Source organism: Nipponia nippon, unplaced genomic scaffold, assembly GCF_047370975.1.
Source record: "Nipponia nippon isolate SJK-2023a ecotype South Korea unplaced genomic scaffold, ASM4737097v1 scaffold_5, whole genome shotgun sequence".
Classification (NCBI taxonomy): domain Eukaryota; kingdom Metazoa; phylum Chordata; class Aves; order Pelecaniformes; family Threskiornithidae; genus Nipponia; species Nipponia nippon.
Window position 1 is genome coordinate 36,653,822 of NW_028262369.1, and position 27,902 is coordinate 36,681,723.

At 41.7% G+C, this 27,902-nt stretch overlaps 1 protein-coding gene across 2 annotated transcripts; it reads right to left on the reverse strand.

The window, feature by feature from the left end:
- Positions 1 to 3,698: 3,698 nt before the first annotated feature.
- Positions 3,699 to 27,888, reverse strand: LOC104015466 (vitellogenin-2). 2 transcript variants are annotated; one of them, XM_087731603.1, is made up of 35 exons: positions 27,784 to 27,888; positions 27,649 to 27,669; positions 27,393 to 27,544; positions 25,711 to 25,962; positions 24,975 to 25,136; positions 24,739 to 24,887; positions 23,998 to 24,148; positions 23,718 to 23,875; positions 23,462 to 23,627; positions 22,477 to 22,602; positions 21,913 to 22,131; positions 20,718 to 20,935; positions 20,459 to 20,556; positions 20,036 to 20,160; positions 19,824 to 19,925; positions 19,032 to 19,151; positions 18,756 to 18,945; positions 16,894 to 16,987; positions 16,599 to 16,784; positions 15,873 to 16,017; positions 15,531 to 15,780; positions 15,265 to 15,440; positions 14,174 to 14,872; positions 13,633 to 13,683; positions 12,617 to 12,706; positions 11,047 to 11,259; positions 10,810 to 10,952; positions 10,267 to 10,405; positions 9,599 to 9,734; positions 8,972 to 9,158; positions 8,554 to 8,645; positions 7,322 to 7,419; positions 6,413 to 6,572; positions 4,920 to 5,081; positions 3,699 to 4,041 (listed from the first exon to the last, which is right to left on the reverse strand). In XM_087731603.1, exons 1-35 carry the CDS (start codon positions 27,851 to 27,853, stop codon positions 3,923 to 3,925), a joined length of 5,619 nt encoding a protein of 1,872 aa, XP_087587729.1. In that variant the 5' UTR covers positions 27,854 to 27,888; the 3' UTR covers positions 3,699 to 3,922. The 2 variants fall into 2 exon arrangements, with proteins under 2 accessions (XP_087587729.1, XP_009466501.2); XM_009468226.2 differs by having other exon boundaries at positions 15,531 to 15,753; positions 27,784 to 27,887.
- Positions 27,889 to 27,902: the final 14 nt, after the last annotated feature.

Below are 27,902 nucleotides of genomic sequence, written 5' to 3' on the forward strand. Positions count from 1 at the left end.
TCTGTGCTAACCTTGCCCAGGTTATCCTGACCTGACCATAAGGTACGCAGCTTATCTAACTGATAGTGCTCCATCAGGATTTTGCAAAATCCCTGGGCAGCCCTCCTGTGACATCACGCCGATAGCTGCCCTGCTGCGAGCTGGACACGCTGTCACCTGCAGCACTGCTCTCTGGGGACAGGGGAGTCACCCAGTGCACAAACCTCCCGTCATTGTCGCAAAGGCCATGGCTAAATGCCGCTGATGTTCATGCTTCCCTCACCTGCCTTCTCTTACAGGGCTAATGCGTCAGCCCCTTCCACTGGTGCGATTAGCTGTAGAAGAGTGTTGGTGAGGGTTGCCCCTGCAAGGTGGAATGGCTGAGGCTGATGAGCATAATGGACACAAACCTCTTAATTTACAAAGGCGTACAAAGTCTGGTTCACCCAAACTCATTTCGTATCATGCAACAAGGGAATACCATCTTCACCCCACGGTGGAGGCCCCTTCTCCCATTGGTAGGCATTTTCCCTGTCCCTTTGGAGGCAGCCCCACAGGTCCCTCAGGCTGCTCTTGGCTCCAGGGTTTGGCCAGGTCCCCCAGTCCCCCATGGCTGGGGCATGGAGCTGGGCTCGGCCAGGACTGATGGGAGCCGCCCGCACCGCTCCCGTCAGAGACCTGCACGGGGAGGGTTATGGCAGCTGCCCGTTGCTCACCAACCTTCTCCTCCGCAGGTGGGGAACCGAAGCTGCTGCCCAGCTCACTGTGGGAAGGGACTGGGTTCCGTTTCTCATCAACAGAACAGTGGCTCCTATCCAGGAGAGCTTAGTTTTCTTAATGCTCTTTAGCTGATGGTTTTTTATAATTGGCAGTTAGGATATAATTTATAACGTCTGACAAACTGTGGACTTTGTTCCTAGATCAAAGTCTGCATCTGTAGGGTAAAAAAAAAAAATAATTTTGAAGCATGGCAAGTACTTCACTGTGTTTTTACTGGCACTGTATTCTGGTCTGTTTGTTTCAACCTCTTGCCTTGTAAAACTGATGGCACATGACAGAAGAGCCAAGCCATTCACTGATGAGTTGTGTCCTGTCTTTGGAGATTTGGTAAGTGTAGCTAAAGGATTTGAGTATACAGCTACTAGAGACTGGTAACTGAGGCTCAAAAGCTAAGGACTATATTATGGCATAACTATAAAAACTTTAAAAAAAAAACCAAAGCACATTGCGGGCAGCAAGGACTCAAGGTCAGTGGCAGTGTAAGCAAAAGAGCGCTGCTGTGATGGCAGATTAAATGCAACAACACTTGTATTCACTGTCTCAAAATTACAACACTATATCACTAAACCACCACACTAGAACAGTGACACCACGAACCGTAACACTCCTCAAAATAAGGGTCATCCCTGGGGGCTGCGTGGGCTGTGCCCGGCTGCAAGGGCAGGGTCTCCCCAAAGCCCCTGTCCCCCCAGCCCAGGGCTTGCAGAGTCTCGCCCCCATCCCCAGCATTTTGGGCAGCAAACACTGCATCCCTGGTCACCCCGGCCGTGCTGCTGCCACGGGGTGGGATCATCTATGCTTCTGCTCCAGGTGCAGGCAAAACCTGTTGGTGAGGGTTTCGCCTTTGAGGGTTTCTTTATAGAACTGAAGCCCCTTATTTTCTAGATCATTTCTCCAGTACGTCAAGAACAATTTCAACTCCCAGCCTGTTCTCCCTTACACTCACAGCCCTTTCATGGTTTGTATTTCTCCGAAGGATATAACCTGAATTAAAAAGAGAAAGAAAAAAAAATCCTAAGAAAATTATGAGAGTGATGGACAACTTTGCTGTGCACAGGACCTCCCTTGGACAGCATTTCCTTCAAGCTGTGCTCGGCTTTCTCCACAATGGGAGTGGGGGAGCGGGGCAGAGGCTGGCTGAGGCCTTCCCGGAGCCCTCTGTGAGGTGGGCACCCACAGCCCGCATCCCCCTGCAGTTCCACAGGTGCTCTGGCTGCCGTGGTGGCTGGGTGATGCTCACCCGTGGGTCTCCTGCCAGGGCATTAGCGCCGAGCTCATCGCACCTGAGCACGCGAGCTGGAAGACAAGAGTCCCCCCAAAGCTGTGCTCCAGCCTCGGCAGGCTGGGAAGAGAGGAGGCCCACGGGCTGGGCCCACTGGAGCTGGGGTCTCACGCCAGAGCCCCCCGTGGAGCCCAGCTCTGGGGGTCATGGAAAGCCCTGGCTTTAGCTGGATTCAGCTTCAGGGGTTACCCGAGAAGCCTGTGCTTCCCACCACTGCTCCGTGTGACTTCCAGGCAAGCAGCAAACCCACCAGCTCACCACGTTACTGCTGCTGCCAGGTAGTGCCCAAACCCTGCCTGCTGTCAGGTCCCCGTGACTTTGCAGCGCAAGGTACCACGACAGCATTTAAACTGTATATAGCATTTATGTCTGTCTTTCAAACATATTGCTTTTGGTACTGAGGACATTACCTTTCCAGACTATAAAACTGACATCCAAACAGTAAAACTCTCATGTGTGCATCCACTGAAGGTACCAAAGCTGCTGGGGAAAGCAAAACAACACAATTTTTTCAGAATGTTCTCGAGTGTTTCCAAAAACTAGCCAGTGATGACCTCTCTGCCCCGCATGGTCATAGGTAAGTGCCGTTTTTCTTCATTGGTTTCTACTGATTTTAAGAACCAAATCACTTGTTTCTCTTAATTAATTTATGTTGATCTACATTTTTAGCAACTCAGGAGGATCACATTCTGCTTTGCATTAACAAACCTAAATATAAAAATGAATGTGTGGTCAGTGAGTAATAAAAATGACTGGATGTGTGTGTATTAATTGGGAGAACACTGATGAATTAAGGCAGGTAAACTGGGTACGGTACTATTTCTATTGAAATTTATGCAAAACTCCTGCTGACTGCTGCCAACAATCTCATCAACATCAATGGTTATGCCTGCACCATCTCCTAAGGCAGTTCTCTGAAAAACAAATTCACCCAGCACGCATACTCGGCCTGCAAGCACAGCCTTAGGGACAAGCAGAAAACATCTTCCAGATCTGCTGGAATCCTTTTGGCTCCAGCGCTCATGGCAGACAAGCATGTCCCTCGCCGTGCCCACGCAGAGCTGCAGCGAGTGGGCTGGAGGCAGAGCCCACCTGCTGATGATGGCTGCAGCACGGGCTCATGCTGGGGCGTCTCACCCAACGTGCAAAGGTCTGTCTCTGCTTCACACCCTTTGGCAGGTGGTGTGTTTGGGTAACTCCACCACATCCTCTTCAAAGACCCCTGATTCGCACTAGCTTCTCCATGTGGTGCATCAGGATCATAACATGTTCTTGACTCCCTCAGAGCAGCCTTGTCCAGTGGCGTGAGGTTCAGGCTTATTCCCTCATCTTGGTGTTCCCTACAGCAGCACTGGCGCATCACTGCAGAGCACCATGGCTGCGTTGCTGCTGCAGAGGGTGCTGCATGACACAGAGGTGATCCGGTCCTGCTCTGGGTCCACAGGATCCTAGCACCAGGGAAGAAAGCCCCGGGGGAAACAAGCAGGAGCCTGGTACCATGGCTTCCCAACCCATATCCCTGATGGGGCATGGGGATATGACACGTGCCTGATGCACAGAAGTGCCACAGACTCAAGAAGTCTATGAAATGATGGGGGCTGAGGAGAAGCAACACGGACCTCCTCTTTCCATAACCAGTGAAATAAGGAAGCCTTCATCAATTTTTCCATGCATGGATTTATTACGAAATCAGATATTTATGGGCAATCATAACCGTTTCTACAATAATAAAGTTTAATACTTTAAATTACTTGGGAAGATTCCACACGTCCTTAAACACTTAATTTAGTATCTCTATTATTCCTTAAGATGAGTTTTCTTACGCCACACAATAAAAACATTAAAGTGTTTCTGTTTTTTCCTGTGCTGCAATGTACAGCTTCATGCACTGCAGTCTTCGTTCTCACAAGAACATGCTATGTGTGCATCAACAGTGTCCTGCATATCCTCTGACTTCTGGTCGAACTTTGTCTGTTTGTCTGTCAGGCTGGTAGCTGAATCTGATAGGGAACAAGAAATGAAAAGTAAACAGTATACTTCAGAAGTAGCTCTGCAAGGTACAGCATTTTCCATGCACTAGTCATTAATTACAGCGGGCTTGGCTTCTCCTCACTGGCTTACATGTTTATATTTGTCTAAGTCATGCAGAGATGTTCCAGGAAACCCACTTAATTCACAAGCCAGTTCTACATTGAAAACTACTACTTTCATGTAGCATTTTATTAATGATACATTTAGGAAAGGGTATTGTGGTCTTAAAAGAAAAACAAACTTGGAAAACAGACATGAACCTATCATCTATATAATCTATATCTATCTTATCTAATATCTCATAATCTACAATATACCTATAAGAAAGACATCCTCCTATATCACTGCACCTGTGTGCAGGAATTCCGTCCCCACCTGCCCTTCTATTGCCTAAATCAGCTCAGTGAAATAGGATCACGCCTAAAGGCAGCGATATATAAAAATATACAAGGCGAGGATCCCTGTTTCAGGGTGCTGCACATGATCAGATGTGGCTGAATCTTCACAGGCTGCAATACACAGGTTTCAGCTGAATCACAATGTTGGCTGTGCTGTTATCCTGCCCTTGCCCTGTTAGTTCACAGCACCATGACGAGGAGTTCAGTGTAGATTTTAAAAGCCGGTATCATGAAAAACATAGTAGAATTACAACAGAAAAACATCTCTCTTGCTAAAGAAGGTTTTACATATTAGTAAAAACAGGGAAAGGTCTTCAGTCAATACCTCAGTAAGTCCATTGGTGGATACGCTAGATTGCTCATACATTTCAAGCAGAACAACTGAGTCCAGGCACAATCTACTTAGACTTTTGTGCAGCAACTATTCAGTAGGCTTTCTGTTGACTTACCAGCTGGGAGACAGTGGAAACCAACAGTGACTGGAGTAGTCTTGGTGGCGGAGCATCCTTTCATGCAGCGCAGCACGGGCTCTGTGGAATAGCACTTGGACTCTACACCCGCAAGCCGAACTGTCTTCTCAAGCTTCACGAACGAGCGTCGCAGTTTGCAGGCTGTAACACAATCATTGGTGATAGTTTATGTGCTTATATACAAAATCTTCAGATCTCCCCAGACTGACCCATCTGCCAGTGTCCCCACTTTGCAAACATATTTCCTCTATGAAAGCTACATTTTCATCATAAGTAAAGCAGCATCCCAAACTGATAAACTTTTCACATCAGCTCATTAGATATGGAGCTACGGAAAGTTAATTTCAAATGCAACTGGTTTGTTTCTAGATTCACATGTAGAAACATAGTCTGATATACTTTCTAATAAACATTTTGCAAAGTAAACTGGTTCACAAAATAGCTGCAAACCCACAGTCGAAAGCTTTGAATATTCAGCAGTGGAAAGAAAGGGGGGGATTTCTGAACAAATAAAAATAATCACTAAAGAATTACACTATTACCACTGTCATTCAGACTCAAAATTGCTGCAGAGAGACACCGAAAGCCATTGCTGCCAGCCGTGTTTTGGATTCCCAGTACAAGCAGCTACAAGTGTGTGAGAACCTAAGTGGGCCACAATTTATTCCTGACTATGAGCTTTATTGTCTAAAATTCCAGCCATTTCCACCACATGCGAAATGGAAACACAACATGTGGTCACTACCAACCATTATTGTGTACATGCCTGTGGACTCCATATCCATCTAAAGCAAGTTTGACAGCCAGTATTCTTTACAAAGACATAGCAGAATAACAGTTGATGTACGGCTAAACATGTGGAAGCCATCTCCAGGGACCGAGGACGTCCTTCCCAACCAGCATGCTGTTGCATCATAACCTCAGCTGAGAGCACACAGCACACCATAAGATCCTAATCTACTGAAACACTTAAAATACAGCTTTTTTTATTTCATTTCAACCACGTAATTAAGTCCCTGGAACTGCTCATGCACTTGAATGCTTTGCTTGACAGGTTGCACTGGTTCAAAAATCAGGTGGTCAGCCAAGGTAAAATAATTACCAATCCCCGTGTGATTTTTTGATGGATCAAACACAGGCTGAAAAATGCTGTTGTGCTTAAATCAAAGCATTCCGTGTGAATTTATCCTTTTACATTTTTTTCTGATCTTCTTCTAAAACACTTCAAAACTGAAACAAAGATTTTGTTTCAGCTTGGTTATTTAATTTCAACTGACTTGTGTTTTTTGGCTTGTTTGTTTAACTTGTAATTTCTTATTCCTTTCTAAACTGACAAATACTTTTTATACTTAATATAACTTAATAATGAGGCCTTTTAAAAGATGTTTACAGATTTAAAATTTTCCAAATAAATTCTACATTTTCTATACAGCTGCAGTAATATTATATTAAATTTATCAGAGCTTGCATACCTCCAGCACAAGGCTTTTCTTCCAAAATCCAAGAATGCCCAAAGCTCACTGCATCTTTAGCTAGATATCCATTGGGCATCCGATATTCCTGTTCACATTCTGCATCATATTTTCCACATATTCCGCACATTTTCCCTGCCATCCATAAAGCAACTTGAATCTTCGAGAAAAAAAAAATTAAAACCATTTCAAGTTAAAAAAAATAATACCTATGGAGCAGATTTTTGCCATGTAGGTCCCTGTCAGTATAAGTGAATGCACAAACATTTAAAATCTCTTTGCTAAGAATTCGAAAGAGTGACAGTCAGATGCCAAACTCCCGTGGTGCTGCAGTATCTTTAACCGTTACAGCCTTTAAAACCCACTCTGCCAGTCTAGTATGTTAAGTTATTAATAGTCTAGACTATTAATACGCTGAAGCTTTTGTCTGATGGATGTTTTCATAGTACAGGTGATAGATACAGTATGGTTTACCGATTTCTTACACTCCCGTTTCACATTATTTTTAGTGCAGCCTTTAAAGCGCTCATTCATCTTAAAAGAATGGCTGCATTTTTGCTGATTTGAAGAATTATACAGCTGTAAGAACAGTCAACAGGAGCCGAAAACTCATTTTTCTTGCAAATGCACTGGTGGCTCAGCATGTGCATGCTCACAGGCCCATTTCCCAACACACACCTGTACTGCAAGAATAAGGCATTTTTGTCGGTAAAAGATTCTCCCTTCTCCCACTCAGAAATAAAGAGCAGGACTGTGCAACCCTGTGGTGTCATCTTCCCTTTTGGGTTTTTTTGGGCCCCGCACACGTTTGGTTTTGCCACTGCATACTCTTGTGCTTATACATACAGATTTACGGGAATCCTATGGAAATTTCTCAACACCCAAGCTTATGAAGAGGAAGAACGATACCCTGAATGTGTATCCATCAAAGTACAATTTATCAATGCCATAGGCTGGGGCAACAAGTCCAAGCCCTTGCTTTTCACTGTGGATCCATAGAGAAGCACCTAGAAGAAAACAAAATAAAACAAAGCAAACCCAAAACCTAGCTTCTTTAAGAAGGTAAAAAGCAACTGTCAGGTTTCTAAAATGTTATTTTCATTGAAATTCCTCAATTGTTCTATTCAAGAAACAAAGCATACAGCAAAACAATGTAGAAAGGTATATGTATAGAAAATAGGTGTTTGTAAGAAGTTGGAAAACATTTTTAATGATCACAGATTTATTCATTTTTCTCTGGGTTATTTTTCTTTGGGTTATTAACATATTCATATTTATTTCTAGAAATGATTACAGAGCTGTCGGTAGTATCTGTATAGTTGTGCAGCTATACAAGGCCCTGACTACACTATAACGGAGTAAGGAAATAGAAGAACACTGTGACCTTCACTGGGGCCAATGCTAGCACAATTATCCCTTCCCAACTATGTAACAAATAGGACAGAGCTCAGCACTGGCAGATGCTAACCCAATTTCAGCAAGACTTAACCTCATTTCTATACTACAGCTCTACAGTTAGGAAATACTTGCATTCTATATAGCCCCTGACTGTATAGCACAGCATGAAACAAGGTCCTCCTGCGCCCTTTCACAGAAAAAAACCTATTCCTGCTTTGAGAGAAGCAAGCAGGCTATTTACCAGTTCTCCGTATTTATTCCTAGCAGATTTCAGAATGCTAGCCAAATTTATGCCTACAAATCGAATTGGGAAAAATGTTGATATACAAGTGTGGTGAATTTTAGAAAAGCTCTACTTTGAAATGTTTTAATCAAGCACGATTTTACAGTATAACCAAAACACTTCTCAAATTTGGAACTCCAGCAGGAGCTGCAGTAGTGTATGAAAAGGAGGGATCTTCGTATTAGTCATATCTTGCTTAGTTTGGCCACTTCAAAAGCTTCACACTCTAGTCAGTCTTTCTAAATGTTCCTGTGCAAGGGAATACGGTACATGTTCTTAAATATTAACCTTACAACCAAAGGTAGAAATGCTTATTGAATGCAAACTGGTGGAATCTCTTTGATAGATTTTTTTTTTTCTTCCTTCCTTCCTTCCTTCCTTCCTTCCTTCCTTCCTTCCTTCCTTTCTTTCTTTCTTCTAAAACATGTGAAAATGAAATAACAGATGCTGCATCACTTACCAGCAGATAAGTATGAAACATTCCTCGTGGGGCTTTCAACTCCATCTACCAGCAGTTTCACCTGGCCACTCACAGGATACATATCAATGTCACTGTTAAGGAGAAGAGCGTTCATACCCTCTTTGCATCACATTCATACACATACAGTGTCAAAGGCATTTTCCTGCTCACTAAATATCACTGGCCACAGCATAAGCTCATTTCAAATACTTAAATTACATTGGGGTATTCTTGCCACCTAGGATGTAGGATAACATCATCAGCATCACATTCAATATGCATGGAAAGTAAATAAGGGAAATGCTGAAATCCCATGGGCTGCTAACCATTGCAGTAAAGCTCAGATCTAAGCTCCTCTCATGTTAAGTGTGGACGATGTAGTCCCTCACACTCCCAGCATCTGGCAGGAGTTACTTACTGACTGCCAAGCTTGATGTTGATTGCTTTCAGGTTCATCGCTCCTTCAGCACTCCTCATCATCACCAGGAACTTAAGGTCAGAGCTGCAATCCTGAGCCAAGATGTGGTAGCAGTTTGCCGGCATTGTGTAGTTAAACTGAACTTCATTAAAGGTTGTGATCTTGTTGTGGGAAACTGAGCAGTGAGCTGGTTAAATAAAATGCCAGTGAGTATTTGCTTTTCCATAAAAGAAAGTCATTAAATGGCAGATTTTATTTCTAGTGCTATATTATTTTAGCTTTATATTTTTTTCCACTGATATTTTTGTATGGATTACAGTGGCTTTTGGCTACTAAGCACTCATAAATTCTAAGAAAAAGCATGGAAAATTTACTTCTCTATCTAACAAAAAATAATTGCCAGGAAGTTTAAATGTTACCAATTCAGATAATTGGTATCTTGATCCCAAAATGCTGATGATTTCTGTACCATATGCACAATATTCTCTCCCAGTTGAACCATCCTCACTTTGTTACAGCACATTTCCTAATTAACTGGAGACAAATAATCCCAGAAAAATTCAGAAGGTGCTCAAGTAATTTGGGAGACTGAGGATGTCATGCTTCTGAAGCAGTTTAGACCCTGACCTTTCCAATTTTCAAGCACTGCAGAGGGGGCTTCAGCAAAGACATTCCAGATGGGAGGCTGCAGCTCTGAAGCTGGTATCCTCGGGCCTACAGGGAGTGACAAGGGAAGCCTCATGGCTTTTTCATAGAGGATCACCTGAAAAGGAATTCAAAAGCACGTTCAAAACACACTTGTGCCAGCTATTCACAGCAAACAGCTGAGATCAGCTTTTTTTCCTGTTTGGAAATTAATTTCAAATTCTTCTGCTTTGGTTGACAAAGAATTTATGTGAACATAATTCACCTGACTCACTGTCTGTGAGCTTTTTGCTTCTGCTTACAGTTTTGTCTCATGGTGTGGGTCATCATTCAAATATTATTTGGGAGAGAATTAATTACTCCCCTTCAAAGGTGGTTAGGTGAACACTTATGGAGCTACTACAGATGGAAACGCATGTCATTATGAGTACCCACAGCACTCTTTTTCCATGAAAAAAATCACTCTATGAATATTCTTGGATGTAATATAAAAAGGTTGAAAGTAAACAGAAGTTGTTTTCATCATTTGCACACAAACTGATGCTTACTTAATTTTTCTTTCTCAGAAGTAACCACTGTATTTAAAATGCAACCGTCTTACTTTTCTACTAGGAAAAAATAGGAGAGTGATAGTAATATTTCATAATTACATCAGGAAGCTTGATAACAACATCACATGTCCTTGGAGAAGTTAGAGCCACGATCACCCTGGCTTGTCGAGAAGGATTCTTGTCCGTTTTTTCAGAGAACCCCAGCATAAATGCAGCCCCAGGGACAAACTTGTAAAACCTTCAAAAATTCAAATCAGAAAGATCTGGTGAAATAGAGAAGCAAAAAGCAGCACACATCCCAACCAGGCCTTCTCACATCTGTGTGTAAGTAGCATACAGAGTCTTCAGGGTCACTGGTTAGGTCCCCATGACCACTCTCCGCTTTACTGATCAAGTGTTCAGGGAAAGGAAGGATCTGTTCCTCAGTTTTCAGTAATTATGTCCAGTATAAAGGATTACTGTACATTACAATAGGATGGCTATGATCTCCCACTCAGCTTTTATGTCCGAAGACAGTACTCAGACGGATCAGAGAATAAAATAATAGCTGGTACTTTAACCACTAGAACCTTATGGGTGGATGCTGATTTTTGCCAGTTGACCAATATCATGAATGAGTGTCACTAAAGGCTAAAACCTCACCATTCTGCTGTGGATCTGACACTTGAAGGAACTTTAGGCCACTCCAGTTTCACTTGTACAGCAGGGTGGGCAGCAAACCGCCCAGTTACCAGCTCAGTCGAAATCTTGTAGTCCTGGCAATTCTGGCCCCATTTCAGGTAAGCCTATAATGGAGAGAGAAATGGCCCATTTTTTAATGCATGGAACATAGTTTTCCTGTGATGCATACAGCTTTATATAACTATTTTTGAGCCTTACCGCTGCCTTGTGAGCATTGAGGACTGAAGCATCAGCACAGAGCTTCCACTTGCTTGAATCTGTGAGGTTTGACACAAATACCTGCATCCGGGGCCTGATGGAGTCAATATCAGCATATACCACAAGCTGGAGGCCTCCTATCTTCTTATCATTACGAATGCCATGAAGAAAAACAGCTAATACTGGTGTTTTAACATCTCCCAAAAACTTAGGCTAAGACAAAGGGGGAGAAAGTATGAAAAGAATATCATTATAAAAGGGTTGCCATGGAACATATTAAATGCAAGATCTAGGTGGATAAATGGAAAATAAGCAACTGAACTGCAAATATATACCAGCATATGTACCACACATATATACACGCCTATAAACTCTCATGCATATGTCTTTAATGTGCATGTGCTTCTTCATGCGCAGATGGATTTTATCACTGTATTTTATATGAGCCAAAATTTGTGCCATTTCCTACAGCTAGAGCTGATACCGTGGAAATATTCATATCATTGGGATACAGCATCATAGAATCATAGAATACCAGGTTGGAAGGGACCTCAAGGATCATCTGGTCCAACCTTTCTTGGCAAAAGCACAGTCTAGAGAAGATGGCCCAGCACCCTGTCCAGCTGAATCTTAAAAGTATCCAATGTTGGGAAATCCATCACTTCCTTGGGGAGATTATTCCTATGGCTGATTGTTCTCATTGTGAAAAATTTTCCTCTTGCATCCAATCAGAATCTCCCCAGGAGTGACTGGTACCCATTACCCCTCGTCTTTTCCAGTAATGACTATATGATTTGGGCTTCATTGTTAATACCCATATATTTGCCTGTGAATAAAAGTGGTTCAATTTGACTAACAGCATGAGCTGTCAGTTGTACTCATTCTTACAACAAGAACATCTCCCAGTTAGTGTCCTCCTGTTCATCTGTCTGGTTGGTCTGTTGGCTTTCACCTCACACTTCAGCTGTGAGCTCTGTGGGGCAGGCAGGTTTTGTGTTTGCACAGCACCCTAGCACAAAATATAATCCAGGACGCTGTCTTCAACATCAAGCTCCCCCCTTAACAGCAGGGCCTTAAGCGTGCTGTGACCTGCAATTCCTTCACTCCATCATTAGACTTTGCTTCATCACTTGCCCCAGATGGCAAGCCTGCACGCATCAGACTGGGTGCTGGTGAGGAGCCAAGGTGCTTCGTGTCACCTCTGCAGCATGCCTTCTGTTGAGGCTCCTCTTAGCCTCGGCCTCCACCACCGATGTCCTTGCACTGGCACTGCAACACCTCAACTTCCCTCTTGGTTGCAGAGGTCACGAGATAAGCCTCTGCAGGCATGTGGTGGGTGAGATTGCCATGAGGGAAGAGTTGCGGTGCAAATAAGAAGCATCCTTACCTCACTGCAGAGGAAAATGTGTGTGGGAACTATGGTGTGTGTCTCACTCTTGATTGATACCTGAGACTTGAGAAGTCAGTATTTCTCTCTTCCCATTATCCTAGCTGTACAATTATTGCAAGTGCACGGCCACTCTGCCATTCTTCCAAGCTGTCAAAACCCCCTAAAAATGGTGCAACTAACCCGGGAAGCAGCTCGAGATGAGGCATGACTGGATCTGGTAGAGGAGTATGTGCTGCTAAGTCGGTCAGCTGGGAGTTGCGTTTTTGGAAACTGCAAGAAGAAAACACATCATGCTCAAGATAACTTAAGGTAACTTAAAAGCATGCTTGAAGAGATTGGACTAGGCAGTGCTGCAGAATACTCTCTGTCATGGCACTTAGTGTTGGCAACCTTGCGTTCCAACACTGAGCAGCTCAATGACTTGCAATGTAATACACTTTGTCCTGCTTAGTACACGTGATCTAGCTCTGAAAAATCTTGTTTACCCAAATATATTTGACTCCTTGTAAGAGACAAATAAGGAACATGTCTAGATGAGAATTCCCTGTGTGAAAAAACAAGGGACCAGAGCAAGTCAAATTGAATGAGCCCCTCAATTCAATATGAAAGACCAGAACAAGTTCCTTTTACTTCTGGAAGGGCCTGATCAATTGGAGGACACACTGAATGGACTAACTGAATGTAAAGGATCAACTGAACGGACACACACAGCTGAATTTTTTACTTTTTGAGGAACGCTAATAACAAGTACACTGCTCCTGGCTGGATCATGCCCTAGTAAGAATCTTCTGCTGAACTAAAGTACCATAAAATAAGGTATCCTCCCACATTTGTCAACATAGCTATCCCAGTGTGTATCAACAGTGATTCCAACCCAAGAAACCAAGTGATCAAAGCCAGTCAAATGATGGTAGGATCTTTGTTCCTCCAAAGTGTGTGTCCCCAGCTGCTTATACTGCTTTGATGGAGCTTTACATCTACTTTGTAGAGCCGCAAATGGCATCGTGTGCACAACACAAAGGAGAACATAGTGCTCTGTATTTATGCAACTCAGAAGAACTGCCATAGTTGATTTGGTGGTCTAAATGTTATCAGTACTGTAATTTTCCTCAACAAAGACAACAAGTTGCCTTTAAGGTTTCCATTTGAGTCATGACAGATTCCATACTTAATTTACTGAGGAAAGAAAAACTCACCTCTTGTCTATGCGCTGATCTAAAGCGATACTTATAAATCTCATGATCTCCCTTTGAAAATAATAAAAACAAGAAGATGAAAAGCCTCAGACGAAAAGAAATGCTGCAATTACATTGAAATCTGAGCACTGGTAGTTAAGTAAGGATTTTACTAATTATCATTCACACATAGTTCTGTATGTTTAGTCACAAGCACATAATGCAAGACTTGAAGTAGTTTATATAAAGCATTAATGTTCCTACCGCACAATTAAGACACAAACATGCAATGCATATTGATGGAACGTATTAAATTGGCAAAAAATAGTTGCCTGCATATAACAAAAGTTTCAACAAACTTGTGGAAACTTTTGAGATGCTTTGAAGTAGACATCTGAGCTAATGATTGCAGGTGTGTTTGCCCAATAAATTTTGCAATTTTATGTTGCTAAAAGTTACTGTGTCAAGTCGTAATTTCCTGATTTATGATGCAAAGCCAGCTGCCGTCAGGAATGTGATTCACAAACATTAGCAGCATCAGTCAATTTACTGACAAAGTTACCCATATTTTGGAATATGTGCTGCTGCTGCTGCTGCTGCTGCTGCTGCTGCTGTGACCTTCCAGATGTCCTGAATGATGCCCATGGCTATGGTGACTCGATGACTTGCTGCTGCTGCTGCTACTGCTGCTGCTGCCATTCAGGTATCTTGAGTGATGCCCATGGCTATGACGACTCAATGACTTCCTGCTGTTGCTACTACTGCTCCTACTACTACTGCTGCTGCTCCTACTACTACTGCTTCTCCTACTACTGCTACTACTACTACTACTGCTGCTGCTACTACTGCTACTGCTGCTGCTACTACTGCTACTGCTGCTGCTACTACTGCTACTGCTCTTGCTGCTGCTGCTACTGCTCTTGCTGCTGCTGCTACTGCTGCTCCTGCTGCTCTTGCTGCTACTGCTACTGCTCCTCTTGCTGCTACTGCTCCTCTTGCTGCTACTGCTGCTGATACTGCTACTGCTCTTGCTGCTTGCATCTTTGTTTCTTGCTTGCTTTACTTGGTCATTCTCATCTTTATCTGTGGCCTTTTTACGATCAGGAGAAGCAGCAGATGATGAGGAAGAAGAGGAGACAGTTGAGGAGGCAGAAGAGGAGCTGGAGGGATTTTTTGCCTTGGGATCTGCCCCAAGCTCTGTTAGCATAGTTTTTCCTTTCTTAGAAGGTTGCTTCTTCTGGTGTCGTGTTTTATTTGCAGCCTGCAAAAACAATTCAAAGAGAAGTGCAAGAGAAGGGATACATCTGGTTCTGTATTTACAAAGTAAAACCTCTTTGGGTATCAGACAAGTTGCTCACATCAGCCTTTCAAGGAACAACAACTTCCCTGCCTCACTCACTGCAGAAGCTGCAGAACTCCCTTGGATCCACTCTGCCCAGCTGAATCCTAGCCCAGCACGGAGGACCAGCCCCAGCTGGATGCACCCCGTAGGATCCATCCCTCCAGATATGGCACTGACTGACAGGCCTGGCACTGGCACCTTTCAAACTAGCCCCATCCTTGCTTTCCCATGCCAGCTTTCTACACTGACTTCAAACCCTTGGCTTCATTTATGGGAAAATATTCCCCCCTTCCATGCTCAAAGTCTCTTACCTTGAACACATTGTCAATGCCTAGAATCTTCTTCAGTTTAGCTTGAATGTCCTCATATGGAGATGACTCATCCTCTTCCTCAGACTCCGAGTTTACCACACGAATTATTTTGGAAGCTGCTCTGGATCCCGCCTGAATCTCCAGCTGAATTTTGTCAATATCAGCATCTGTTTGAACTACACACCAATTGCACACATTAGAAGGTTATACTGCTTCAAATAGCACCGACAAACCTAAGACGACAAGGCTTGTGCTCAATATTGTACCTGGCATCAAGACTATTTTAGCTTCATGGTCTCCAATTAATCTGTGCAAATATGTATTTTTCAGGAAACTGGCATCTCGTGACTTTCTGGAAAAGCAGACCTGACAACCAAGACGATGCAGTTTGACGCAAAAGTCTCGTTTATGAGTTTTTCTTCCTGTGCCATGGCGAAAATCCTCTTGAGAGCTATAGGCATGTTTCCTTGGCATGCTGTCAGCTCCTTGCTGCATTGAAGATGAGTATGAATACCACTGGGAGCATATCATAGGCAAAAGTAAAACTGCAGATAAGTGCATCACAGAGAGGGTAAATATTACTGTATAAGCAAAAAGGAATAGGTTACCATTGTGAAACCTTCACTGGAAGCTCTCTCTGATGGTTGGAAAGGTTCTTCCACAATATTTGATGAGGCATCTTCTGGGAGAATTGAGGTCCTCTTTTCAACACCTAGTTCTCCTATATTTCTTGATACAGCAAAAGCCTTATGTCTGTTGAGATATGCACAAAAAAATGGTAAATTATTCCAACCCCTTGCCTTTGGATTAAATGAAATATGTCCCTGTCAGTATCATGTGACAGCACAGAGGTATGTTGTTTGAACATAGGGATTGTATATGCAACTATAAGTATAAATATTATTAAAGAAAAATAAGACAAATATTATAATAATATAAATATTATTAAAGACAAATAATATAAGGAACATAAGTTCCTTATATCACAGGAATTTTTCAAAATCTGGATAAATTTAAACAAATGTCCAAAACATGAAAGGCATTCATTTAAAAATAAAAATTAAAAACCCTAAAAGACAATAAAATAATAAATAAAAATTAACAACACAAAATAATAATAAAATAATAAACAAATTAAAATTAAACTGCTAAATAATTTAGGTATCCTTTGACTTTTAACTCCCCTATTTCTCTTACTTGCTCTTTATCCCAAAGGTTATGCTACACACTGAAAAGCCACCCTGCCTATCTAGGAACCTCCATAAGAAGTCAGTGAATAATGAACTTTGTAAAGTTTCAGCAACAGAAAGTATTCTGAAGTAACACTACTGTACCTTCCAACCACTATCTCAGTTTCCTCATGGCATGGATTTGTTTCAATCTTAATATTTTTCAGTTTTGTGTCTATCTTGGCATCAAACTTCATTGGCACTCTTGTCAGGACCTTGCCTTGAATTTCAACAGCATGTTGAAAGTATTCCGTGTTGACACCCATTGTTGCGACTGTTTGTACGTATAAGCTGAAACAGTGTGAAGCAGTCAGATGTAAGAAAGATGCTCTTTTTTAACATGTGGTTCTGCCTTTCATAAAATCTCCATCATATGTAAAGCCTTAGAAACCTGCTATACCTTGGGTTTATGTCAGACCGAATCTGCACGGTGGATTCAAGAAACTGGGAAGGCCTAAAATCTCCAGTTAAAGGGGGGGTCATCTTTCCATCAACTGCAAAGGACAGAACAACATTTAAAAATGGTAAAAGTGAAAGAAAGGACTTGAATTTAAGCAAGACAGTTTTCAGGAAGAGGTAATGTTTTTGTTAATACAAAAAATATGTCTGGAAAATAAGAGAGACTTTGGGGTATATGAGACCTTTTATGAGTCTGAAAAATACTGAATATATACAAAAAACTTGTTCTGTAGGCAAAGGTTCTGATGCAATATATTGAAAATGGAAACTAAAATATAGTAAGAAAATAGAGCTGACCCAAACTGAAAGTTTGTTAATTAATATAACATTAAAATTTCAGAAACAAGTGGAGCCAGAAGACAGAGTGAAAGGTGGGCAACCAGGCTAAACAAGCTCTGCTCTCCAATCTTTCCTCACATCAAATGTGAACATTGTTCTTCTACTGCAGACCCAAAACTGAACATTATACTCCAGATGCAGCCTCAGGTGTGCTAAATAGAGGGGAAAAATCATCTCCATGCTAGTTCTGCTCTTGCTGTTGCAGCCACTGACGCAGTTGGCCTTCATCACCACAAGAGCACACTGCTGATTCACTATACCAGCTTGTCCTCCAGGCCTCCCTGGCCCTTTCTGCAAAGCTGCTTTCTGTCCGGGTGATGCCCAGCCTATACACTTGCGTGGGTTACCCCACCCCAGGTGAAGGACGTTGCATTGCCTTTGTCAAATTTCATCACACTTCTGTCAGGCCACCCCCTCCAGCCTGTCAGGATCCCCCAGGGTGGCAGCCTGACCCCCCAGTGCCGTGACTGCTCCCACCAATTCAATGTCATCATTGACACAGATTTGCTGAGGGTGCCTTCTTTTCCAAACTTCACATTGTTAAAAGAGACAATGAACAAGTGCTAACAACGGAGGAATGTTGTTCATAACAAGCCACCAACTAGACTTTCATCTGTTCACTGCTCTTGGAGATCAGCGGTCCGGACAGCTTTCACTCACTTTGTAGCCCATCCATCCAATCCATACCTCCTCAACTTGGCTGCAAGGATGTTATTAAAAAAAAAAAAAATTAAAAACACCCACAGAACAAGGGCAAGGGTTCAAACATGTTATTAAAACAAACTAACAAACCAAAAACCAAGAGCAGCGAAGAGTGGGCACATACGAGACTTCTACGAAGAGCACAAGTACATGCAGTTCACACTTCGTTCCTTATGTGGTGTCAGCAAAAGAAAGGGTCAGTTTTGCCTAAATTAAAAGTCTGCTGCACAATAAACAGTATGATCACTGAATTAACTTCTTGATAAGTATTTGTACATGCATATTTATTCTTTTAAAACAGAACTCTCTCTTTTTTCACAAGCCCTCTTCTCTTCCTGCCTTCTCTAACATTACTGGTAGTTTTCTTTTGATTGTCTTCTATTTTCTTCTCTGTTTAAATCACGACTGAATTCTGCTTAGCTTGTGTGTGCATCTCTCAGGAGTCACCCCCTTCTGCCCATGTCTGCAGTCGGCTCCCCAGGCAGCTCCTGTTCTTTTCTGGCCTTGAATGCTGTGACCTTTCTCTCTCTGGTTTCCCAGATTCTCACCTCACCACCTCTGTCTTCAGTCCATTCAAAGATGAGGCAGAAATCAGCCATGTCCAGCTTCTCTTCAAACATCTTCACTACCTCCCCTCCACTACAAAAATTAGTTCTTTTTCTAACTTTCTGTTTTTCCACTTCTTTCTCCAGCCCACCTTAGCCTGTCCCTCTCTTTCTCTGCTCAGAGCTTGCACAGCTGATCTTGTACTTCCCAACTCACCGCTGAGTGCCGCACGTGCCAGAGCAGTCGTGTATGACCCATACTCCAGCGGCAGACCAGTGCAGGTAGGAACGATGTACCGCAGCTCTTGCAGCCACACCGGCTGTGTCCATTGTCCTGCAATGCCATTGCGGATTTGGCTGGCGATCCTCTTCATCACTGTGTTCCTGTCAGCAGGTTCTAGCACAGTCTGCCAGAAAACAGAGATCCAAGAGGTTGGGATATAAAAGTAAAACGGTGTCAAATCTTGCAATGAAATGTAGAGGTTCCTGGTACCTTCATAGCCTGTTGGAGGACTTCCTTATTGATGCTGACGTAGGCCAGCTCTTGGCCAAATAGTTTCAAGTAGGCTGATATCAAGGGGGTTTCTGTTGGCACCTCCTTCCATCCAAGCAGCTAGGGAACAGATAAAGAAACAAGCAAAGTTCCTTAATGCAACACTTCACAAATGGTGATTCAGCAAGGTGACCAAACCCATCACTGACCAAGCTGCCACCTTCCATTGCTGCTTGCGTTTCTTTGCTGCTTTGTAAATAGCACAGTGGCACTAATTCAGACTTACTCCCTGCCACTGAGATGTCCAGGAATAGCCTCCTGTCCAGTGTTTTGTATTCCGATACAATAACATTTACACAGAGAGCCTGGGTCATTAGTACCACTGAACCCAGTTTGAAAGCACAGCAACAAATCACTTTTTCTCTTAAAGATAAAGGTATGTTTCTTGAAAACTAAGTGAGGTAGATGAAGGGAGGGAGGAAGAAGCCTGCCAGGCATGAGACACACACCGTGCTGCAATGCCCACCTCCCCGGTCTCTTCCCGTGCTCCTTCTGCGGCCATACATGAAGTGGGGAGGAGGCAGGACCAGGGCAAGAATTTACAGAAGCTATCACAGCCATCGCAGGAGTGATGTCCCCTGCAGTCCTACTGCAGATCTCTCTTTCATAGAAATACTCGAGCTGACTGCTAGGCGGGTAGTTTACCTTCTGAGACAGGGCTTAACTAGCATGAGAAGCCTCACTAAATACCCCTTCACATAACCCACACGTTGCATTACTGAAAATACCTACAGCTTTTCCAATCTCCTTTATCTTTTTGTATGCGGGATATTCAGCAAATGGTATATTTTGTTTCATGATGATGTCTGTGAGGCCTTCCACGCGGACACCAACCTACCGAAACAGCATGAGAAGGAGCAGTCTGAAACATACTTACAGAGAGGAAACTTTGTGGTCAATTTTAATTTTAATTTTCTTTAGTATTGATTTAGGTAAATATTTACCTCCACCAAATCAGCCACTGACCCTGCAGAATATGCCATCAGCTTGGAAATTATGGCTGATGGGAACATTGTTCCTGGGCTGTTCATAATAAAGACATCTCCAGCAGCACCAACTTTATAGTTATCTATGGCAGAAGTAAACAAAAGACATGTCCTTTTTCTAACCATTCAGCTTATCATTCAAGATCATATTTCTGCAGCTTTTTCCATTACTGACTCTAAGATACATCACTACATAAATTTTAACTGTTTAGGCCCAAATTAATAAATGGTTACTCATGCACTTTTAAATATGTGACTGTCACATTTAATTCAATTTCTTATTGAAATGCAGAATGCCATATTTCTCCAAAGGACTTAATGTCTCTTAAGAATGGATTTCTGAAGGGAAAGTTTCCTGGTCACTGAAACGCTTTTACTCACCAAAGTAACCACCAATACGCATGACCTTGCTATACCGATAGCTCAGCCTGTCCAGTTTGGGGGACAGCAGCTTAAGGGCGACATTGCAAGCCGAAGATCTAAACAAAATGAGAAAGGTAATAATATCCAGAAATAAGCCGCACCCCATCAGAATATAAACTGAGTTCAGTTTGTCAGCAGATGCAGTGCTCACTAACAAGAATGTAACAGAACTTATTATTTGCAGAAGTTCACCCACTTCCTTCCTGTCTCTACTTACACGTTGTATGTGTACGGCAGTCTGCTCTTCGACAAAGCCTTCATGTGGGAATACACGAAACTGGCCACTTGCAAATTGCTCTCCTTCATTGCCACATTAGCTATCGTTGTTATTAAAGCAAGGGCAGGCCTCGTCTCAAAGATAACAGCACAAGCCATCATCCGCACTTCAGGGGGCAGCGACTGCTCTGCAAGGATCTGGATGAGATATCCCTGCACCTGCAGAGAGAAAACAGTATCCGGAATTACCAACAATTAAGACTTTTTTTGCAGACCGGATCCACATGTAACCCGCAAGAAATATGGGAGAGGGGGTCATTATCCCTGCAGAAAGGTTTCCTGATCTTTTTTACTGCATGGTTCCACAACATTTTATTAAGACAACTGAAGGGGCCATGGAGGAACAGCCCCATGGAGAAGGGATGGCACTACATCTGAAATAAATGTCCATGTATCAAGGTATTGGGTCAACCCACCACAATCAAAAAGATATCAGCATAGCTTTTTGCATTACTGACATTCAAAGATCGGTGAATAACTTCGGAAGAAACAATGGTAGATATTAAGATATACTCATTCTTTGGAGTAACTCTGCTGACTTGGTGAGCATGCTTCACTATTTTAGACCACTTTTAAAAGGGGAGCTTCAGCAGCTCACCAAAGTCAGTCTGAGTGGATGCTGTCTCATATAGCTCCCATATCTAAGCCGTCTGAAAGGCAGGAGTCTTGCCTACGCTCACCATGCCAGCAGCCTCAGTGGGAGGTCAGTGGTGACTCGTCCAACCTTAAGGGAAGGGTCTAAAAGAGGCAGAGCAATGTTGACATTTTGCCTAGGAAGTCAATACAAAGTGACTCTCTCTCTCCTCTTGACTATCAAGGCAGGTTAAATTATATGTCTGACTTCTGGGTGGCTGAATTTCCACCATACATAACTAGCACAGGACTTAATTGGTTATGACAGATGACTGAAGAAACACTGCTGATATCCTTCTGGAAGCTTCCTACTGACTAACAATTATTACAGCTTAGCAGAAAACATCAGCTGAAATATAAAATTGTATTGTGTTGTTCTTAAAAAGAATCCTTTTTTTAAAACATGCTGAATCTACAGACATGATACCATTAACTTCATTACCCTTTAAAGTATATATTCTCTAATTCACTAAGTAAAGAAATCTCTGACAGATCATACTTACTGTTTTGGGGTCCTTCCAAGCTATTTTTCTCAAGGCCATTATGGCATCAATCTGAATGTGGATGGGGATATCAGAAGCACCGGATGAAGATATGGGAAGGAACTTCAGGATGCGCTTGATGCTGGCTGGTTCTCCCATGTTACCAATGCACTTTAGAGCTAATTTCATTTTGTCTTCACGGCCCCTGCTGATCGCTTCATCTGCCAGGTCATGGATGGGCTATAGGCAAAGCACAGTTCAGTCTTTTCTTCCTAATGTATAGATTGTCCACAGCGTTCCCTTTACCCACTGAAAAGCCTATTGCAATAAACCAACTGGTTTTAATAAAATTACTCAGTAATGGCTTCTCTCAGGATTTTACCTTATGATGTGAAAACTGTGTTTTCAATGATGAAGCAAGTATCTACATTAATAAAATGATTCATTGCCTTTGTTCTGAAGGAGACCTATGAAATGTGTATTTGTAAGTCCAATTGCCATTTTTATACTGTATCTTAAAAGAATTAAGCTAATGTAATGAACATTACTAAGCTATTAAGAACAACCTGAGAAAAAGCCACCCACCTGAAGAGCTTCTTTAGGACAAGCTGAGGTCTGAGAACAGTATCTATTGACCACAGAGCTGTATCCCAAGCAGGCAACTTGCTGAAGCATGGGACTTTTCTGAATTCGAGAACTGGTCATTAAATCCTGGGGGGAAAAAAAAGGGGGAAAAATAATTTAGTATTTAATACAGTGCTTGACATAGCTTTCAGAGCAGGAAAATCATCAGAGCTTATCTGAGGGGAGCAGTTTCAGAATTATTATTGTTCAGATCCAAACAAATTAAATCGGCTTGTAGACATTTTATTTGCAAACTTCACTTAGGAGCTTAATTCCCAGCTAGTTTCAATATAAGTAAGCATATATATATATGTTTACATAGCACCATTTTGATTTTCCTCAACTGAGCATAACACTGAAAATACAGAGATTATGGGTAAGCATCAATCTATAAATGGAATATCCTTAGAACAATGGGTAACTCAATTATACTAATGATGCATTCTCACATCATATCCTTTTTTCCTATTTGAGAAGAAGAATATTGACTAGAGATGGGAAAAATCCTGTTCAGAATAAATGATTCATTATACTGTCAAAATATTTGATGTTTGCACTAGTACTTTCACTTGCAGCACTTTCCAGTTTATAGGAATAGTTTGCAATTAAAAGAGCTATTCAAAAGACATAACACACAAATCACCATTTGTTTCAGAAGTAAGAGACTGAAGTGGACAAAGTTGTGTCTGTAGAAGGCATGACGTGATTCCAGCAAACTAAAATGGGAATTACTCTCAGAAGCTGTTAGGGGAGAATGGCTTTTATATCCATGCAGCAAAATGAAGACACAGAACTATGCCAAAAGAAATTCATGGTTCAGCATTTGCACAAAATTGGTATACATGAGAGGAGAATCCAGTCTCTAATGTACTTTATAATCAAAGGTTGTCATCAATTATAATTCCTTTTGTTATCAGACAGGAAAGATTCACACGGATTTACTCACTGCTGCTATTGGAACACTGTGTTCATCAGCTTTCATTAAATGGAGAGCAAAAGAAACACTTAGAAGAGTCTGAAGGTAGTTAAGGTCATCATTGCGAATTCTGGTCTTAATGAATTTGAGTGCTTCTGTGGTGCCTGTCGCAGAAACTGCACTCAGCAGCCATCGCCTGCAAGCAGGTTAAAAAAAAAATCCTTAATTTTAGCTCTCAATTCTCCAAAAATGGAAAAGTTTCTTATAAGTTGATACAATGAAATACCTGTAGCGGGGTTTATCTGAAATTTGTCTCCAGATGGACTCAAGAGTATCAGTGCTTGCTATCCGGCAGAGCTGGACGAGCTCCGAGAATCTGTATGGAACATCGTCATGGAAATCTTGTTGGTTATTCAAGACTATGTGTTGCAGTGTTTCTACTATCTGTTACAAAACACGAGAGAGAGGGAGGGCATACATAATTAAATCCTTTGAAATTTATGATCATTACTCTTTTCTTAACTTTTTTATTAGGAAAGCAATTTGAAGACCTAAAAGTACTATACCCGTTGCTCGGGGCTTTTCGTCTTGATTAGCTGCAGTGGCATCTGTGGCAATGCTGATGGGAAGCGGTAACGAAGGCTTCCGTAGCTCTGCATGGAAATGTCCGGGGCGCTCCCCCGTTCGCTTCTCACTTCAAGCAAGGTGAGTTGTTGTCTGTCAAGAGACGAGTGTCACGGGAGGAATGAATTAGCTCTCTTCCATCTGCCTTGGCTGTTTGGTAGTGCAGTGATGCTGCAATAGTATCCGTTTTACTCTTCAATCATTTTTCTTATCACAGTAAAATCTTACAGTTTGGTAATGGATAAAGCCTTCTAATTGGAGCAAAACAGTATGAGAATTATCTACAATGAAATAGTTTCTGAGGAGCTAAACCACTGTCTTCTGAATGAGAGCTAGTGACAGTGTAATCAATGATCTTATTTCTACGTGCACTATCTTCCTCCTGATGCTATAAATTAGGCCTTTTTCAGGACAGAGTAGTAAAGTTGCATTCTTATGGTATAAGCAGGCAAAAGAGCTGTTCTCCTTTTCTTCCGTGTAATTGTAGTGCCAAGTTCACCAGGGTACAAATAAAGAATGGTTCACTGAATTTTTAGGAGTGCAGAAACCCCAAGTATGAGTACTCGCAGCTTTATCCAACTGCTGTGGAGCTCAATTCTCATTTCACTTCAACTGGGGGTGAAAGGGACTGCCAGAAACTATAAGTATTCTCACTTTGTGAAGCAAGCCCATGTCCCATCTACCTTGCTTCCATGACAGCCACACCGGTAGGTTCACTGAATGGTGAGATCTGATACACCTGCTGCGACACCACTTCTGTGATCAGGGTACCACTGTCTGACTGCTTCAGTTTGTAGGAGAAAGCCGCAGTCCCTTTTATGAGCCTTTCTTTCTGGAGGAGGACAGAGAGACCCAAAAAGTGGTTGGGAACAGAATAGGAGTGCTTCTAATTAGGAAGATCTTTCCACGTCTCACATACCATCATGTCGACAGGACAAGGATAGATGTAAGCCATTCCAACGCTCTTCGTCACCTTTTCCTGGCAATTATTTTGGTCTACGGTTTTGGTAACAGAGACTCGGCTGTTCTTCCTGTCTTCTTGGATGACGTACCTTGTATGGCAAACGCCTCCGATTCCAGCCTGGCAGATCAATAGAGATAGTGAGACTTCCCATTTATATCCGAATTTCACTGCGTGAGAAAAAGTTTTACTGAACAAAGATTCTGAAGGAGCAGTAGGAGGGTAAGGACCTACTGAACAGTCTTAATTATGCTTTGAAACCTGTTACCATTACACACAATTAATCCTATTGAACTAGAAAGTAGACATGTGAACAATACTCAGTCAGGGGATGGAGTTTAAAATTAAAAAGTAGTCAATTCATTAATATCAAGAATAAATAAATAAAATTAATTAAGTAGCTGTGTCAGGGAAGCCATCTAACAAATACATTCATAGCTAATAATTCTTTTTTCTTCAAAGGATTGCATTTTAAGTCTTAAAGACAGATGTCTTAAAAAGAAACCAGCTTAGATAATTTGTTCAACACATATGCACACATTTTCTTCTATATGAATAAAAATCGACCATTTTTGATGATGAATATTTGAAAGTGCTATAAGCACTGAAAGCAAATAAACAGAAACTTGAAGGAAGAGCATCTAAAGAGGACACATCCTTTCAGTAAAGTAGTTTTAGAATGGAAGAAACAAACCTCTTGCAATTCATACACATTCTGTGATTTTTTAATGGTTATCTGCATCATGTTCAGTATCCCTCTCACTATGTTAATACATATATCAGGGCAGTCTTCTGGGCCATAAATGTTTCCAATCCGTCCACTACTGTATTCAAACTTGAAGGGCCGGGTAAAACATGAAGAAACCATCTGGGTGATTTTGGAAGATCGAGTAAATGGGTCCCTGGGCCAGATGCCATTGTATTCCTCGAATTGTGGAGAGCGGATCTGGGAGGAAATGAAGAAAAGATACTTATGTGAAAAAAATTACTTTGGTACTAAATATCCAAACAGATTGGAAGAAATTAACATAATGACTAGTTTGATATGCTTTCCTTCCAAATGTAGGCTTAGAAATTCATAAAGCAGTTTATTCTTTCATCTCGTGCTTACACTATTGTAAAACCAGTATAAACGTGTGGGCTCAGCAGTGTTATTTTATCTTACAGAAGCAGTTAACGTATCACTATATTCTCCCAGGGACATTTTAAACATTCTACTTGCATTATCTCAATAGGGAGAAAAGCTGATTCAAAAAGTAATTAAAAAAAAAAAAATCAAAATTCTCCCTATTTTTCCAGCCTTAAAATAAATATTCTGCTTTAGGTGAAATTCAGCATTTAAAAAGTTTATGTAATTCTAAATGTCAAAAAATACAGTTTTAGAATGTTTCATTTTAACTCATCCCCTTCCAAAAATTTTTTTTAATAAACTAGTTACTATATTTGATCCATATTTGTGAATATTGCAGAAACTTCACTATGTCAGAAGCAATATCAGTAACTTTGGCAAAGTTACTGCTAGTTTAGGTGCCTCAGAGCACAGCCTGGTGCACACCATCTAAGAACTTCAGGATGAAGACTATAGTGAGAAATGCAATCCCTAGCCTATAACTTTGACATCTTGTCCTCATCAATGAAAGAAGATCTACAGCTTGACTGCAACCGGTAAAGAGCTCTGTCACTGAACTCTGTGCCCAAAAAGAAGCTCTGATTTGTAACTAAATTAAACAGACAAATAAAAGTATTTCTCTGAAACATATTTATTTCAGATGGGTCAGGTCCTCTCTCTATTGGTGTCGGGAGAGGCATGATTTCACACATACAGATCTTTTACTGCATTATCCAAACACTGAATATTATTACATGCTCCTTTTTGATGCCTTTCATTTTTTAAATTTTTCTTTTATCACTTGTCACTTTTTATCTTTAACTTTTATCGCTTTTTAAAGTCTACATTCATTCATTGCCTGCATGACAATGATTTTACATACCCAAGTCCTGGCTTCCCACAGAAGTTAGAAATGTGTGTTGGGAATAGCATCAAATCTTAAAATCAGAGCAGGCTTGAGTGCCTTGAGTTAGAAATAAACACTTTCTAACAGAAACCCTGATTTTGGCACCTCTATTTCTGGTACAAATTCTTGAGGAACACCTGCTATGAACAATTTCCACAACAAACACCTCTAAGTGACTGGATGCCAAATCACGCATCACTTCCGAAACTTTAGCTTGCAGATCATTCTCTGACATCTCCAGCGCTGAGTCTCCAGTTCTGTTTCCTACAGCTTTCCTAAACCACAGGTTAGCCAGATGCAATTACACGACTGTGATTCATAGCTCACTGCTGTATTGTGCGTTCGGAAGAAGGCACGGTACCTTGAGGAGGTAAACGTTCTCTGACAGCCCGCTGATCTCTAGTTTGCTGCTCAAGCGCACGCCAACTTTGGCTAAATTCTTTTCTTGAAGCCCATTCAACACCCAGCCTTCATAGCTGTACAAGTGGCTCTTTCTGCTACTGAATCCAGGGTCTGTGGGGAATAACAGCCATTTTCACGATACTATAAGTGTGTTCTAATAAATAGGCATCACAGCAAAGTCACCAAATTAAGGTTATAGAAGGAAATTTACTTACCAATGTCAGACTTCTGGCCACCTACAAAAAGAGATGGAAAACCAGATCAGTAATATTCAGTCTAGATCCAATTGTTTCCACTGAACTTAAGGAAATATTGGGAGAGAGAGATGAAGAAGGATTATGTAGGCTTACCTACAAGGGTGAGCGCTAGTGCAAGGACGATTCCCCTCATGCTGAAGGTGAATGGGGCTCTGCCAGACATGGTGAGACTTTTATGGAAGAAAGCTCAGGAACACGTGGCTGTGTTCTGC